General features: G+C 42.6%; 1 protein-coding gene across 13 annotated transcripts in view; it reads right to left on the bottom strand.

The window, feature by feature from the left end:
• Window positions 1–15,288, bottom strand: part of LOC115592441 (probable E3 ubiquitin-protein ligase HERC1) — a 41,895-nt gene that overhangs the window by 24,455 nt on the left and 2,152 nt on the right. For 8 of the 13 annotated variants that reach the window (XM_030435150.1, XM_030435154.1, XM_030435156.1 and 5 more), the window contains exons 2-33: window positions 12,555–13,557; window positions 11,513–11,608; window positions 11,227–11,409; window positions 10,668–10,880; window positions 10,436–10,534; window positions 10,225–10,321; window positions 9,973–10,116; window positions 9,660–9,787; window positions 9,250–9,394; window positions 8,938–9,109; window positions 8,530–8,664; window positions 8,113–8,278; window positions 7,849–7,974; window positions 7,234–7,458; window positions 6,912–7,064; window positions 6,546–6,678; window positions 5,948–6,142; window positions 5,565–5,786; window positions 5,058–5,231; window positions 4,825–4,939; window positions 4,545–4,662; window positions 4,058–4,265; window positions 3,583–3,955; window positions 3,456–3,504; window positions 3,334–3,379; window positions 2,554–2,807; window positions 1,522–1,719; window positions 1,228–1,348; window positions 847–1,087; window positions 598–764; window positions 279–431; window positions 79–176 (exon numbers count right to left, since the gene is read on the bottom strand). In XM_030435150.1, the coding sequence (XP_030291010.1) occupies window positions 79–176; window positions 279–431; window positions 598–764; window positions 847–1,087; window positions 1,228–1,348; window positions 1,522–1,719; window positions 2,554–2,807; window positions 3,334–3,379; window positions 3,456–3,504; window positions 3,583–3,955; window positions 4,058–4,265; window positions 4,545–4,662; window positions 4,825–4,939; window positions 5,058–5,231; window positions 5,565–5,786; window positions 5,948–6,142; window positions 6,546–6,678; window positions 6,912–7,064; window positions 7,234–7,458; window positions 7,849–7,974; window positions 8,113–8,278; window positions 8,530–8,664; window positions 8,938–9,109; window positions 9,250–9,394; window positions 9,660–9,787; window positions 9,973–10,116; window positions 10,225–10,321; window positions 10,436–10,534; window positions 10,668–10,880; window positions 11,227–11,409; window positions 11,513–11,608; window positions 12,555–13,526 (5,919 nt within the window). In that variant the 5' untranslated portion in view covers window positions 13,527–13,557. The remainder of the gene's footprint in view (window positions 1–78; window positions 177–278; window positions 432–597; window positions 765–846; window positions 1,088–1,227; window positions 1,349–1,521; window positions 1,720–2,553; window positions 2,808–3,333; window positions 3,380–3,455; window positions 3,505–3,582; window positions 3,956–4,057; window positions 4,266–4,544; window positions 4,663–4,824; window positions 4,940–5,057; window positions 5,232–5,564; window positions 5,787–5,947; window positions 6,143–6,545; window positions 6,679–6,911; window positions 7,065–7,233; window positions 7,459–7,848; window positions 7,975–8,112; window positions 8,279–8,529; window positions 8,665–8,937; window positions 9,110–9,249; window positions 9,395–9,659; window positions 9,788–9,972; window positions 10,117–10,224; window positions 10,322–10,435; window positions 10,535–10,667; window positions 10,881–11,226; window positions 11,410–11,512; window positions 11,609–12,554; window positions 13,558–15,288) is intronic. The other 5 variants (XM_030435159.1, XM_030435161.1, XM_030435163.1 and 2 more) reach the window with 3 other exon arrangements.

Here is a 15,288-nt window from a genome sequence, read left to right as displayed (position 1 = left end):
TATCAAAAAACTTTGAACAAACACCTTGGCCAGAGTTCCTTTTCATGTTCAATGCATTAATTTCTTCTTTTATTGTACCTGTTGAATTTGAACAGGCTCAGAACAAGCAGGTAACAGTCTTTCTAAAACATGGAAGGCCAAAAGCTTAGTGCGAAGGTTCTGGAAGCAGGGAGATCCTGAAAAGAGAGGGGACAGTGGAGGTGAGCAGGGAATGAAAATGGAACTGCTGTTCACTGTGAACAATATTAATGCCATTTTATGGTTTTGAACTGTCTCACCAAAAGAGCACTTGTGTGAAATAATGGCCATTAGTGGATCAATCCATTTGACAAAAGTAGAAAGTCTTTTCATCACTCTTAATGACAGCACACGCCTCAGAAACACCAAGAAGTCTGCAAGCTGAGATTCAACCACTTTGCTGTTTTCGACTCCTAAAACAACAAAAACAGAGCTGTTTTTAAAAAGGGAAGGACTGTAAAAGAGAGGCTTTTAAAACACCACACCTGCTCTTAAGAATAATATATTTGATCAAATTGAATTACAGGACATTGTAAAAACGTATTTCAGTAAAGTTTAAGGTAGTTAAATTTGCAATACCAATTAGATTTGCACTCTTGTTGCTGGTGTCTGGATCTGTTTTCTCAGTTGTTCCTCTCTCTGCTGTCTGCTGCTGGTGGAAGGTATGCAGGATATTTTGGAGCTGCTCACACATCACTTCCATTAGAGCATGGGATACTTCCAAAGGCAGCACGTCCTCACAAGAGCTGAGAGCACAGGATCATTTATTACAGAAATGCAAACACTAAAGTGTATTTTCAATCATATTTACAATCTCTTCATCCTCACCTTGAAGCCACAGTCAGAATCTGAAGCAGACGAGTACAAGCAAGTTTTACAGCCCCACTTAGTAGCATGGATCCAGATGTAGAGGCTGCAAACCAGCCCTGGTTCATCAGTGCACAGCTGTTGCTGGTCAGCATGGAGAGAATTTCCAGGATACCACATTTGATGACCAGCACCAGATCAATTGGCTGGTAGCAGAAATTCAGTGCAAACATCGTGGCTAGGAGGAGGTGTTGGCAGGAACCTGGGTGTAATAAAGACAAAATCTCAACAACATTCTAAATAAGATCCACATTTGTGGGAAATAACCACATTTGTGTGAAATAACCAACAGGGAGTAGCAAGAGGTACCTCATGTGAAATGTGGAACAAAAATCAGCAAACCTGGATGTTCTCTTTCCATCGCAGCCCTCTGTTTAAGGACACGCACCACCTGCTGGTAGAAGGTGTGGGCTGCAGATTGTAGCTCTCTTTGCGTATCCATAGAAGCTGAATGTGTACCAGACTGGATTGAGGTAAGATGGATAGAAGAGTAATTAACACAGCCAGTTAACACAATATGCAGCACTTCTCCTCTTTCCATCGGGATACAATTAAACCACAATTCATTAGATCTTTCCATCTTCAATGATCATAAACATCTGCACAACATTATGACAGCGTGATCATTATCTGTACCATGTAATGCTGCATCTCGTAATTATTTCCAGAGTGAGAGCCGATGATTTGCGTCCCCAGAGCGAAGCATCCAGAGAGGAACTGAAGCTGCACGGACTGCAACAAGGCGGGAAACTGAGGGGAGACGGTGAACCCGCTGCTCTTTTCCTCCATCTTCGACAGGAAGGATGACATCTGACACAAGGCCTCCAGACGCAACTGATGACAACAAAGGGAGTAGTTAGTAGTGTAGTGTGAGTAGATAGTTCAAATAATTTTCAGCACTGCAATTTGCAGTTTTTGTTGCAGGTTTTCAATTATTTCCACCTTTAACCAAAGATTCACAAGGTTCAGATTCAATTCAATTTCAAATTTGATTGAATTTGATTTGATTCGTGTCGATTCAGATAAGGATGTTTTAGTTACAATTGCAAATTTTGCTTGGATATGAATTCTGAGAGAACTTATGCTGTCAAGGAATCCTCTGACCTGGTGCGATATTTGTTGTCAAACCCTGCATGTGGAGAAATTAACAGGATATTGTTATGATTTTAGCATCTAATTAATAAAAGTGCTCCAGTGACAGAACAAAAAGCATTGACAGAAGTAGCTTGCTTGTAAATTACACTAAAACGCATTAGAGACTCTCAGCGTAGCTTTTAAAACACGCTTTGGTACAAACATTTAACTGTCAGCGTGGTGGAGAGACCTCACCAAATGGTAAAGCCACCTGCATTTGGCACTTGTTTCGGACCTTGACATGAAATCCACAGGAAAAGTCCTCTCTTGACGGATCAATTTCAGGATTTTGTGACTTTATTTCAGATTATTTAAATTGGTTTAAATTGTAAAGTTGCTTTTTTAACCCTGCGCTGCTTATACTTGGGTCCATGTGGCTGATTATTTTCTGCCATTACATAAATGAGACATAAACACCACAAATATGATGAAACCAACACATTGCTATAATAAATAGCTACAGCTCTTATTCCTCAGCAGTAATAATTAAATGTTTGCCTGTAAGGCTGTTTAAAAAGAGGAAAATTGTATTACCTCCGCTCTCTGTTGCTGCTGCAATATAGCAAAAGCGATGGCCTTCGGATCTGCCTGACTACAACTCTGTCCGCCCGGCAGCGTCGGTGACGAGGGTGACAAGTGGATCAGGCTCCCACAGACAAAGTGGAACACCTGGTTGAGAATAGGCAAAGTGCTGTTGCCACAGTGGGTCATAGAGGTGGACGGGCTGATACACTGTCGCAGGCGATCCCAAGCGTCCTTCATAATGCCCAGAGAACACAGAGGTAAACCTGGAACAGACAGACCAGAAGAATTAGGGCCTGTATTCTCTCTGTATTTTCTGATATTAATTTTGATGATGATTAACACCTCTTACAGTGTTAATTATTCAGTGTGAATCTATGTATGAGAAAATAGTTGGTGTGATTTTTTCTTGCTAACAAAAGCAAAGTCAACTAGGAATAATCCAACAAGTGACTCACTTTGAAATGTTTAGCTGAATTCTTTCTTATAATGTAGACTTGAAGCACAATAATCTCTGCTGCACCAAACAAACAACTTGATATCATTACACAATAAAAATATTTAAAAAATTTGGATGTCACAAATGCTTGCAGATTTTGGGATAAATGATTATATGTTTAATTAGTTTCCAGCAAAGCGAACAAGGCTGCTGGACACATATGCAAGTGATATTTATCTTCTCATCAAACTCTGCAGAAAAGCAAACTATATGTTGAATAAAGGAATATAGGGTATAACTTGTCTTAAAAAAAATATTGCACAAATATTCAGCAGTAAACATATTCCACCTACCTATTTTATTCTTGGACTGTCCCAGGGAGTTTTTGGATTGGTCAGACTAAGTAAGACAAAGACAGTACATTAGCAATAATAAGGAGGTGTGGGGTCACATTTTGTTATAGTAGAAGACTTACTTGTTTTCGTCCGTCTACAGACATCGTAAAGAATTCTGCTGTTGCTTTCCTGTAAGTAATATGATGCAGACAGTTTAGAAAACACAACTACACTTTAAAAACTAATTCTGTCTGACATAAACTCTACCTTGCTCCGTTGTTCACAGCCTGAGTTTCCTCCCTTTCACTTGGGTCCACCCAAGCCGGTCTGATCCCCAGAAGGAGGAAGAGACAGCGGGACACCACCAGATGGCAGACAACAGGGAAAGACAAGCTTTCCTCGGATTCCCTCTGCTTGTCCCACTGCTGCTTGGGATCCAGCTCCCTATCTGGGCTGACCGGGCTCTCCATGCTGCTGGGGAGGGTGGAGGTGCCGAAGGACTCGTAGACCGTCACGTTCTGCTGCACTTGCATGGCCTCCCGGGTGGCCATGAAGGATTCAAGGACTTCTGCGAGAGACAGGACAGACATCTGAGGATCAGATGTATTATGGGGACGACTTGTGTGTTTGTTGTCTGGGTCTGTTTGCCAACAAGGGTTAAAAAACAAACAAACAAACAATAAAAAAAAAATTTTTTAAAACTGTTTTTGAAAGGGTAAAAAGTGAGATACACATTTCTAACCTGACAGGTACATACGACTATTGCCAAACGTGTCCTCCTCTGTAACCTCTTCTTGGTTGTGGTTTGCTGTGGGGGTTGGGGGCACCTGCACCTCCCGGCTACATTGACCTCTTGGCTGCTGCTCATGACTTTTTTCCACCACCTCCGTTGAGGTGCTTGGTTCTGGCCTGTCTGCATCAGGACTCTGGGGAGATTGATTTGTCTGCAACTGAAAAAACTTAATGTTCAAAGCATGTCCTTTTTAATATAGTGGTGACAATGATACAACAAAAAAAAAACACTTGAACAGGAGGTATAAAAGTAAGGGTGCAATAATTGGCATATTTTTGCTGTAATGTTGTTGTTTTACACTGCAAATATTAAACTTTGTGCTCTTTTAAATAACTCTGTTGTGTCACATGAAGTGTTAAACTTAGTCAAAAATACACTGCTGCATTGCATATATATTTGATTAAAACATTTAGTGGAGTCATTTCAGTAATGGTACCTGTTTGGCAGCATTCTGCACCTGTGACGTCCTTGGGGAGTTTTTATGTGCCAACAGAGTGCTTCTGATTTTATAAACTGTCTCGTAGACGTCTAGTAGCATCTCACAGGGCTCATATCTGTCTCAAAGCAGAGTGGATGATTAGCAGTGCACTTACACAACAACAATTATCTAAAACCATCCTTTAAAAATGGCAGTTTATAGACATAAACCTAGAAGTAGCCATTAAAGATTTCAAGATAAAATGTATTTCAGTAAATATAACATCTCTGTTACTGACCTGTCCTGCCAACAGGCTTCATTCTGCAGCCCAGTGTGTTTCAGAAGGGCAGCCAGGCTGCAGCGACAGACAGTCTGAAGCAAACAGTCGCCTGAAGAGCCTCCACTCTCCCATTCTACTCCCGTGGCAAAACAACACAATAACATCAAAGTCACAAAAAAGAAAAATACACAACCAAAAGATGAGAATTCTTCAAATGTGTACAGCTGCATGATAATCGAAGGTAAAAGCACCTTTGCTGCGAGCATACTCCTCCATCTTCCGCCACAATCCACCTGCTGTTCCTCTGGAGGATCCCAGTGCCAGTTCCAGTAAAGTCCTGGTTTCCTCATTCACACTGAGTTCTGCCAGCCTGGCGTCACTACTGCCCAGCAGTACCACCTCAGTCAGCCACACCATGCTAGAGTCTACAGGACAAAGCGTCACATTGGACATAGGCCAGGTGAAGAAATTAAAACATGGATAATACATTTAGAAAAATTACAGTTTATATCCTCTTTTACATATTTGAACAGTATCTTATGTAAAATCCTTTTTACCTATTGACTTTAAAAATATTTGTTGTACTATCATGTATAGTGATGTAGCGAACAATATGATCTTATTATTAGTGGTTCAAAACAGAATATGAAAGAATTGGTGTGACTTTATTCTTGGAATGAACATCATATTCAGTTGTTATTATTTCTCCAAAACATTAGCACACATGACAGATAAGAACGTGCAGTATGTTTTCCTACCAAGCTGTTCAAAGTCCATCTCAAGGCCGTTCCTGAGGAGGACATTTGATAGCCAGAACTCTGATGTCTTCTCCTGAAGTGAGGGTGGCGGGCCCTGCAGCATACCACCGAGGCAACGGCCGACTGCCAACGCTACAGAGCGTTCCAGATCTAGCAGCCAAACCCACTTGCACTCCTCCTCCTGCTGCTCCTGTCCAAGGCATGTGCTTTCTTCACATTTATCTGTAAGGGAGATCCCTTGGCATTGTGAAACCAGTCTGTTGTTTTATGTGAATAATATGCCATGCTATGACTGAAAGTGTAACACTGTTTTAACCACTGATAAGAAAAATAATGGAGGGAAAAATCTTTGGGTCAAGCTGGTAGATCAAAATTCCACTGACCTCTCTGAGCCTCAATCCCTAGTTCCTGTTCCTCCAGGAGGCCTGTCTCTGGGAGCAACCTGTTGAAATCATTGAGGTGCTCCAACAAGCCCAATAAATGGCTGAGGAGGGGTTGAACTATGGCCAGGGGCAGCAGGAGCAAGGAGTACATTACCTGGCACAGCAGGCTGCCAGCCACTGAGTTGTACAACACCACTGGGACAGGGGTTGAGATGAGAGAGGGGGAATAGAATGACTGATAAAAATAACTGAGGAATACAGATAGGCAACACATATAAAAAGCAAAGCAGAGGATTAAATCATAGATCTTATTATAAGTGCTTGTCATCAAACCAACTGACACTGACAACTGCTTACCCAAATGCTCAACATATATGTGTATAAATGTTTGACACTGTCTACTTGTCATTAAAACATAAAAAAAGGGAAATGAATCATTTCCAGGGAAGAGATTTTACTTCTACTTACTTTTACTTTATTTTGTGTCTAAAAGAGTCATCTGAGATCTGTGCAAACACTTGCATAACAAAGAATAAAGTGGGACAGTTGGGTATCTTGGTTGCGACGACACACACTTTTTAACAGCCATTATTCTTACTGTGCAGTTTCTTTATTATTTGTTTATCCAGGGAACTCTCCTTCAACAGTTTGGTGGATCTTCTGAGTGTCTCAGCTGCACAGGGGAGCAGCAGGTAAAGATGCTCTCGAAGCAGCGTTACACTGCTGTCATCCTAAAGACCAGAGGAATCACTGTGAACATTTCATTTCCGTCTGTCAGGACATCATATTTTGTAACATGTGTTTTTGTCTGTGTCAAATAATATATCAAATAATAATAATAGCTGTGTGATACTGTATACCATGATATTTTGAGATGGTTACCATACCCTCATAATCTCAAAACTGTTGCAACCCTACCACAGAGCTCTGGGTAAAATCACGTGTAGCTGATTGAGCAATGTACCTCAGGGCCGGAATGGATGTAGCAATGGGCAAGCAGGTGTTTGTGAAGTCCGGACAGCAGCTGGTGGAAGTGAGAGGGAGGATCAGTCTGTCCCTGACTATCACTTGACAGCTGTTTGTCACTGTTTTTCTCCAGTTCGCCAAACGCTCGCTCCTGTATGAACACGGAAAGAATGTGGAGGAGTCCATCACTCACAACAATGTGCACCGAAATATCCCACGTGTGAAAACACGCAACTTGATTTGACAGAGATAACAATGCACTATTAATCAAAATGAGGAAATTCAACACAAACATACATACAGGGTCCTCTTTTTCATACCGTGTAAAAACCAATACTGAGGAGCAGGGTTCTGAGCAGCACTTCTGCCAAGTGCAGAGGGTCATAGGCGTCAATAGAGCTGGATGAAGAGGGTGGCCGGACGGTCATAGCTGGTGTCAGAGGGGGTCCCAGGGCTGTCACCTCCCCAAAATTGCTGTAACCTAGTAGAGAAGCTACATGGCTCTGATCCTGTAGGCTGCTGAGGACCATGTCTAACTGCAGACGCTTTGAACAAGAAGAGACGAGGAGAGAATTGTCTGGTATTTGATCATTTAAATGTGAGGTTAACAAGAGGAAACACATTTTCGCATCCAAGCAGTCTTCAACACATATTGCCTAGCAACGCTCAAAGTTGGCACAAGCTTCAACCATGTTCTAGCCAACTATCTCGATCAGAGTCGTATTTAAAATGAGGTAAGGCAGAATACTTTTCCACGGCTGTTTAACTTAATTGTCTCAGCCTTTATCTCCTTTGTTTTTGACAACATTTTTCATGAAAACACACTTCTGACTAATGAATGTATTGAGACACAAAAGCACAAAAAGCACCATAACTAGTACTACTACATGTACGCATAGGCAATTTTTGAAATGGCACAAAAGATTTCCCCATACCTGTCCTTTGGAGAGGACATTTAAGCTCTGAGGGCCCTGAGGAAGGAGGGACAGGAGCAGTTCTGTCCGTTCCCTCAGTGGAGGCAGCAACAGGGACGCACCAATGGACAGCGTGTTCAGAACCGCCTGAGGTATCAACACAACATGAGAGGACACGTGGATAGCGAGGGTTAGCATTTACTGCAAGCAATAAATAGCTTGAAATTTGCAAACATGGACTCATTCAATTTTACACTTATAATCCAGACAGACTGTAAAGTGTACCTGCTGTATGGAGTCTGGCATGTTGGTATCTATGAGCCTGAAGAGCAGGTTTCTGAGGGGCCTGCCCTGAGCTCCCAGAACCATAGCACCAGTACCCCCCGCATGAGCCAAGGACAAGTGGATGGACAGCAGCTTCATGCACAGCAAGAGAAACTGATGGTGGTCCCTGAGGAATACACACACACACAGAGGATTAGGCATGTCTATTGAGTAGATCGGAGGGGAAGTGAGTGTGTAGGAAGTAAACGTGTCCTCCTGTTAGTGGTTATGCAACAAGTTCAAGGGGCCAAACACAACATTTTCTGCAGGTGATTCTATTCTGAACAAAGTTTTAAACAGGGGTCATAACATAAAAATCTTCTGTAAGAAGTTATACAGTATAATCTGATTGAGTGCTGTGATAATTTGATGTCATACCTTTTAGATAAGAACGGGGCAGGGGGTGTGTCATTGCCGATGCCATCGCAGTAACTTTCTAAGAAGTTGCGTAGGTAGGTGAAAGTACTCTCTTCCAAATCGACACAGAAGGGCCTGTGCCAGGCCACCAGTTGCCTGAAAAAAGCACATATGTGTCAGGACTGATATAGTAGATAGACCCACAAATATGACAGGGGATGAGAAAATAACAGTTCAGCAGTTTAAAATAAAGCTGAGCACTGAAAAGCTGCAACACAGAAACGCCACAGAGATATGTTTATGTTGTAGAGGAATAGAGTGATCTTAACAATACAAAGAGGACACAACCATTACAAATAAGCAGACTTTGCTTACTGAGTGGACTGACACTTGGCTGACAAATTGGTTTCAAACAAGACGAGGTTTTACCTGTCGGTTGGAACTGCAGTCCAAGCCAGGCTGTGGGAAGTGCCTGCAGTAATTTGCTGGATCGATACCCCCTCCAGACCAAGCACTTTCTTCGGTTTGGTAATCGGTGTGGAAGTGTGGCCTTGCCCACACTGGCCCATGGTGTTGTTCCCCCAAGCATACACTTCATTCTCTGATAAAAGGTAAAACAACGCACAGTCGAACTCTCAGTAGCCCCTTAACAAACTTATACACCAAATTAAGGAAAACAATCTGAAAGCAAGGTCGCAAATGATCTGAATAACTGTCTGTTAACTGCTGAGGGTCTCTTACCATGGGACAGAGCCAGACAGTGGCTGTCTCCACATGAGATATCAATGATCTTGGTGATACTCAGGTCTTCTATAAACCTGGGTCTCAGAGAGGTGGTTTCAGAGGAGCCACATCCTAAACACGAGCCACAGCCCCATGCAAACACCTGAATAAATAAGATTAAACACAAATGTATTAATTATTGTAAAAACATATCTATCTCCTCCTTTTTTTATCTACGTATAAGGTAATGTTAATGTGCTTTTTCAAAATACATTTTTCCACAAACAGAACATTGAGTTAGCTTAGTTAAAAGTTTGTTTGACATTTTCCCTGCTTCTGGTGGGCTGATCAGTTTTGTCAAAGAGCTGCAGGTGCATCATTTGGTGATCATCTGTGATTCATGTCAGATCCAAAACGCTGAATCTCACCTGTCCTGCAGAGGTAAGGGCCAGAGATGACTGGCTGCCAGCACACACTTTCCTGATGATGAATCCATGTAGGGCCTCTATGACCTTGGGGCGATACACACGATTGGTGTCTCCATGACCTAGTTTACCTGCAAGGGTGAGTCATGTATGAGTCCCAGCGTTGGTTTAAAAATAAACAAAGTGGGAGTTATATCCTTGAAATCAGATTCTTGCTCAAGCAATTTTTCATATTCTGTAATAACAAAAGCCTACCTGTAAACACAGCCATTGCAGTATGGGCTTCAATTAAATTGTATGTCACTTGTCAACGTACCATTATCTCCTCCTCCAAAGGACCACACAGTGCGTCCATCTTGCGCCACAGCAATGGTGTGGGAGCTGCCGCAGGCCACCTGCCCCACACCACTGATGTCCTTTACCAGTGTGGGCATGTTTCGACTCTGACTGTCACTGTGACCTGCACAGAGGAGGAATAGAATCAGTTGTTGCTTACATACCAGAGGAGGGATTTCACCGAAATTGTTGAGACAAATAAGCACAAGCGACTTGAGAAAAAAATACATACCAAGTCTGCCAAAGTCACCTTCCCCCCAGGTGTAAAGCTCTCCGTCATTCGTCACAGCGGCACTGTGTCTGTAGCCAGCAGACACACAAACAACAACCTGCCGGAGACACATTAATATGTGATAGATTATGTTAAATCATATGGCATTCTCATGGTAAATTTTGAATCCATCTTCCCTCCCAAAAACAGGGTTTTCTGCTTGCTTACTTACTTTGCCCAGCAGCGGTCCTTGTATGATTTTGGGGTATTTCTGTGTTGCACTGTTGCCATGGCCCAGTTTCCCATATTCTCCATCACCCCAGCTGAACACCTGATAGGAATAATGGAGAAAGTAAAGACTTGCTGCTATCTGTTACAATTTCCCTCACACGTGGAAGTGAAAAATTTGAAAAATAAAATATGTAAAAAAAAAACATGTAGCAGTGGTGGTTTTAACTTCTTACCTCTCCCTCTACAGTGATGGCCAAAGTGTGACCATCAGAGCCCTTGGAGGAGGACACCTTCTTCATGTTCCTGTGTGGCTCCAGCACAAGTTTCTTGGGCATGGACTGGTTGTTGGAGTCCCCCAGCCCCAGCCGGCCATAGCTGCCTTTTCCACAAGCTTTCACTGAGCCATCTGCAGATACGGAGAAGGTACAGTACTGGCCTGCCTCAATCTAAAAGAAGATAGCAAAATGGATACAAGTAAGGACATTAAAGGGTGAGATGTAAAGCAGCAGAACAGTACAATTCAAAAAATACATCTTAAAAAAAATAAAGGCTTTATTTTCTGGCACATTATCAATTCTTCCCACCCACGTGTTCGGAAGTCAATACAACAGATTGCAGTGATTCTGTTATAGGTGTTTAAAAGGTGAAATTTCTATCCTTCTTCACATTTTTATGTATTCTTTACTCCTCTGTATATTCTAAACCATAATAATGATAATGAATTAAGTACAAATGTAAGTAAACCTGAAAGATGGTAAAAATGTTGGTCCTTATTTTCATGCATAGCCATACCATTTGAGCATCACTAAAGCCCTGAGTCAGCTTTGGCAGCAGGATTTTCTCCAGGGTTCCCTCTGCCAGCTGGTGGCTGCTGTTACTGCCCCACACATACACCATGACTGTGTCGCTTTCTGTGCCAGGAGCTGCTGCCTCAGTGCTGCAGGAGCACAGGCAGTAGGATGCTAGATTACAAATCTGTGAAAAGGGAGGATTAAAGTCAGTAACCACAAAGCATAAAAGTTCCTAATAGTGGCTATATTTTATGTGTATGTGAGCATGTGACTACAATCTCTTTTACCTCCTCAAACAGGCAGAGAGCTGCCTGGGAGAGACGACAAAGTCCATCTGCGTCCTTCTTCAGCACCTGAGTATTAACGGAGTCCCCACGGAAACCCTGGAAAAAAGACTTATCTTTAGCCTTCAACATAGATGCAAACAATTTCATGCACCCATATTTTTTTAAACCAGCGGTAAATATCACAACATGAATTGCTTTAGTTATATGTCACGGCATCATAAGGCAGAAGGCGAAGTCAAGAAAGACGAAAATGTTTTAAAAAAATCCTAGTCCTTAGATGCAGAAACTTGTGTGATTCCTTGGGGCTTTCTGTTTAAAATGATATGTAGGAAACAGGAAAAAATCTGTCACAATGCTGTTGGCAATACACAGCCATGGTTGTCAATTGAGGAAGAAATATTGCAAAACTGATTAGCCCGCCACAGGATGACTCAATACACATATCAAGAGAGGGCAGTGAGACTGACTCAATCTTAATCCTTATCTGCACACTAATGCATCACTCGGAGCTTCAGATGAGGCCGACAGCCTGCAGCAGGGATGGAGAGCCATTTTCCTGCTTTCCAGACAATGGGCCTCATTTATCACTGCCAATGGAAATGCATTAATGCAAAATTACTTACAATTAAGTAACATAGCAAGGCAGAGCAGAACAACCACACAGACAATCTTAATGGGTAGAGAGCAACTCACAGTGAGTTGTCAACATATCTGACCTTCTGAAAGGCTATCGATTGCCTTTCTTTATGAAGCTCTGTTAAGAAATAAGAGTTGGCCATACAATCAGAATAGGGGTGATTTCTCCAGGTGATGCCATGTTATGGTCCCAAATACAGATTCATCCAAATTACCATATTATATAAGGACAAAGAAGAGTAAAACTAGTACACAGGTAACAGACACCAGTGGTGTAAACAACAGTGATGGATAAATAGCTAGTAGTTAATGACATATAAAGTCAAAGGAAGGTTATTCGAAACTGGAGGGAAACAACAGACACAATTCTTTTTTTTTTTTCAAATTTGAAGAACAAATAACATACCGAATATTGCCTCATTTGGAAAAGCGTTTGATGGATCACATCAAAGCCTACACCAGATGATTGCTGGGGGCTCAGTGAGGAGGAGGAAGACAGTGAAGAGGTGGGTGAGGACATGGAAGCAGCCAAGGCTACCTCTACCCACTCCAGCAGAAACTTTAGAGAGCCTCTCTGCATGGCCAGGCCGAGTAGCAGCTCCAGCGCTAGCCTCCGACCGGTCGGGTCTGCCCCACCGGTCCCGCTGCTCACTGATGTCTTCTTCAGGAAGTCAGCCACCTGGGCCAGGCAGTCCAGCCCGACTGATGGGATCTTATTCTCATTGGCCAGAGAGAGCGGTGGCAGAGACGTCAGTACCGAGGATGCCGTGGCGAGCACGTCATTGCAAAGTACCGACTCCGGATGCACTGAGGCTGCATATCTCCAGTTCTGCTGCAGTAACGAGAAGAGTAGACTCAAACCTGTCCTCACACCCATCTCGATCAAAACATCTGTACCTGACTTTACTTTGGATGTTCCCACTGGCAGGCAGGGCTCTGAGGCCAGCTCAAGTTGCCCACATTCAGTGCCACTGTCTGTGGACTGGGAGGGTAGCTGCACGCGGAATTTGTCATGGTATTTGCTGTGAAGTGCGTAGTAGATCCTTTGGAGAACTACCAGCCTGTGATGGAGGCCCAAGGTGTAGGAGGTTTGCGTCAGCATGCGGTGAGCCAGCCATCGCTGGCTGTGAAGCAGGGATGACAGGTACTCTTCCTTCTCCGCCGAGGCACTGGACTCACACTCGAAGTCTGGCAGGCGTGGGCCGACGAGCTCTTGAACAGGTTGAGCTAGAGTCACCACTTCCTTGTTGTGAAGGAGCTTGTTGTAGAGCGCAGCAGCTCCATGCCTCCTTGCTGTTTGTACACTGTCTTCAGCCGCCCAGGAGCTATTGAAGTGCTCCTGCCACTTCAGCAACACATGGGTCTGACAAGGCACCATGTCTGGGCATTATCTAAAGTCGGATGTACACCTGAAAAACAGAGCGGGGAAATATTTAAAAATTCACACGTACCACTTCTCAACACTTGATTTACATAATGAAATGGCTTATTTTTATTCCCATGTCATTTCTCATCATTATCATTTTACAGACAACATTTGCTGCTGGGAGCCAATCCTCTAATGCGTTTTCCTGCCAAGCAAATTCAGTGTAAAGGTGTCAGGTTTCTCCCCAGTGTTGGCACTTCTCCAATATACATTACATCCGGGCTAGTGGCATAAACCCAGTGGGTATTGCTGAAATAGGTCAGCTCACCCTATGATTCTATAACAGCTAATCAACACACCCACACTAATAATGAGGGAGACTTTTGTCTCACAAGCTGTAATGCCACACAATGTAGAGGGATTGATTCGGTTTATTATTATTAGCTTCATAATAGGGTCAGTCAAAGAGTGAAACCTGTTTTGAGAGATTAGGCACATGAGTGATAATAAGCTGATCCCCCTTGCTAATTCATTCATATCCTCCGTCTCAGTCAAAATGAAGTAATCATAGCGAGCGTCTCCAAGTTGGTCACCTGATGCTCTGAAATACAATCCTATGTAAAGACCACTGGGGCTCCACCTAACCCCGAGTCTGTCTGACTGCCTGTCTGACTGTCTGTCTGCATTTTTAGTCTGCTTTCTGAAGAAATAAAGAGCTAGTCTGCTGTTGCTATTGAGTGGAAATCATACACATTCACAGGAAAAGCTTTCCTGGAACAAAGAACTACAGATTTTGGATATCCCATTTTGCATTTAGTTAATCATACAAGGGTTTGTTGGGTGGACTCTTTCAAAACCACATAATCCATACTGAAGGTTAAATGTGATAGTCTTGTGCCATGACAGTCACAATATGCTAGTTAGCATTCATACCTTATTGGGTGATTCATGGGAATAACACTTGCATGACATTTCCATGGTAAAGCACATTCATCCTACTAAAGTGCATAAAAGAGTAGATTTAACAACAACTAAGGCAGTGTTAAACTTACTGGTAAATCTGCTGTTTGATAAAGAAATCTACATAGTCTTTGGTCAAGGCTGAGACTCCTTCTTGGTTTAAAATGTGTGATAGAAAGCTAACAAGAAGCTGCTAAACATGTGAGCATGCCACTTCTTTGACCATAGTACACACAGTCACGGAGCCTCATCTCTCCTGCCTTGCCTGAGGCCTGTAGGGCTATATGGTTTCCACTCTGGCCAAAAATAACAGCAAGCATTGATATAGTAATAGGCTCTTCGGTCAGACAACCACTGCAAGCAACTACCATGAGGCGCAATAATCTCTGAAACTATAAGGGATTGTAGGACAAAAACACTGGAACCACAATTCACCAGTATCAGTTCATCTGGGGTATTTACAATAAACTGTACACACAAAAAAACATAGCTAACTACCTGTTAGTGATTACAGATAACAAATTGGGCCAAATGTCCCAGAAACTTGCCAGTGAGCTATATAAAATAAAATAAAAGCAAAAAGGTTCATGACTGGGCTCATTTGCAGTCCTCGAGGCTTATGATGGAAACATTCATATACCAAAACCCAATGTCAGTAATTGACATTGAAGACATGCAGCCGCATGTGTAATCAGAAGACAAGCCAATTTAAGTGAACAGCGACAGTAAAACTGGCTCACATCTTAAAGTAAAGTGAATTGAAGGCAACACGTACACCTCTTGGTTTATCTCCTTTAGTGGTGCAGGGAATCAA

The sequence above is a fragment of the Sparus aurata genome, chromosome 12 (genome assembly GCF_900880675.1).
Source record: "Sparus aurata chromosome 12, fSpaAur1.1, whole genome shotgun sequence".
In the NCBI taxonomy this organism is placed as follows: Eukaryota; Metazoa; Chordata; class Actinopteri; order Spariformes; family Sparidae; genus Sparus; species Sparus aurata.
Note: the sequence above shows the minus strand (reverse complement) of the source record. Positions and strands in the feature narration are given on the sequence as shown.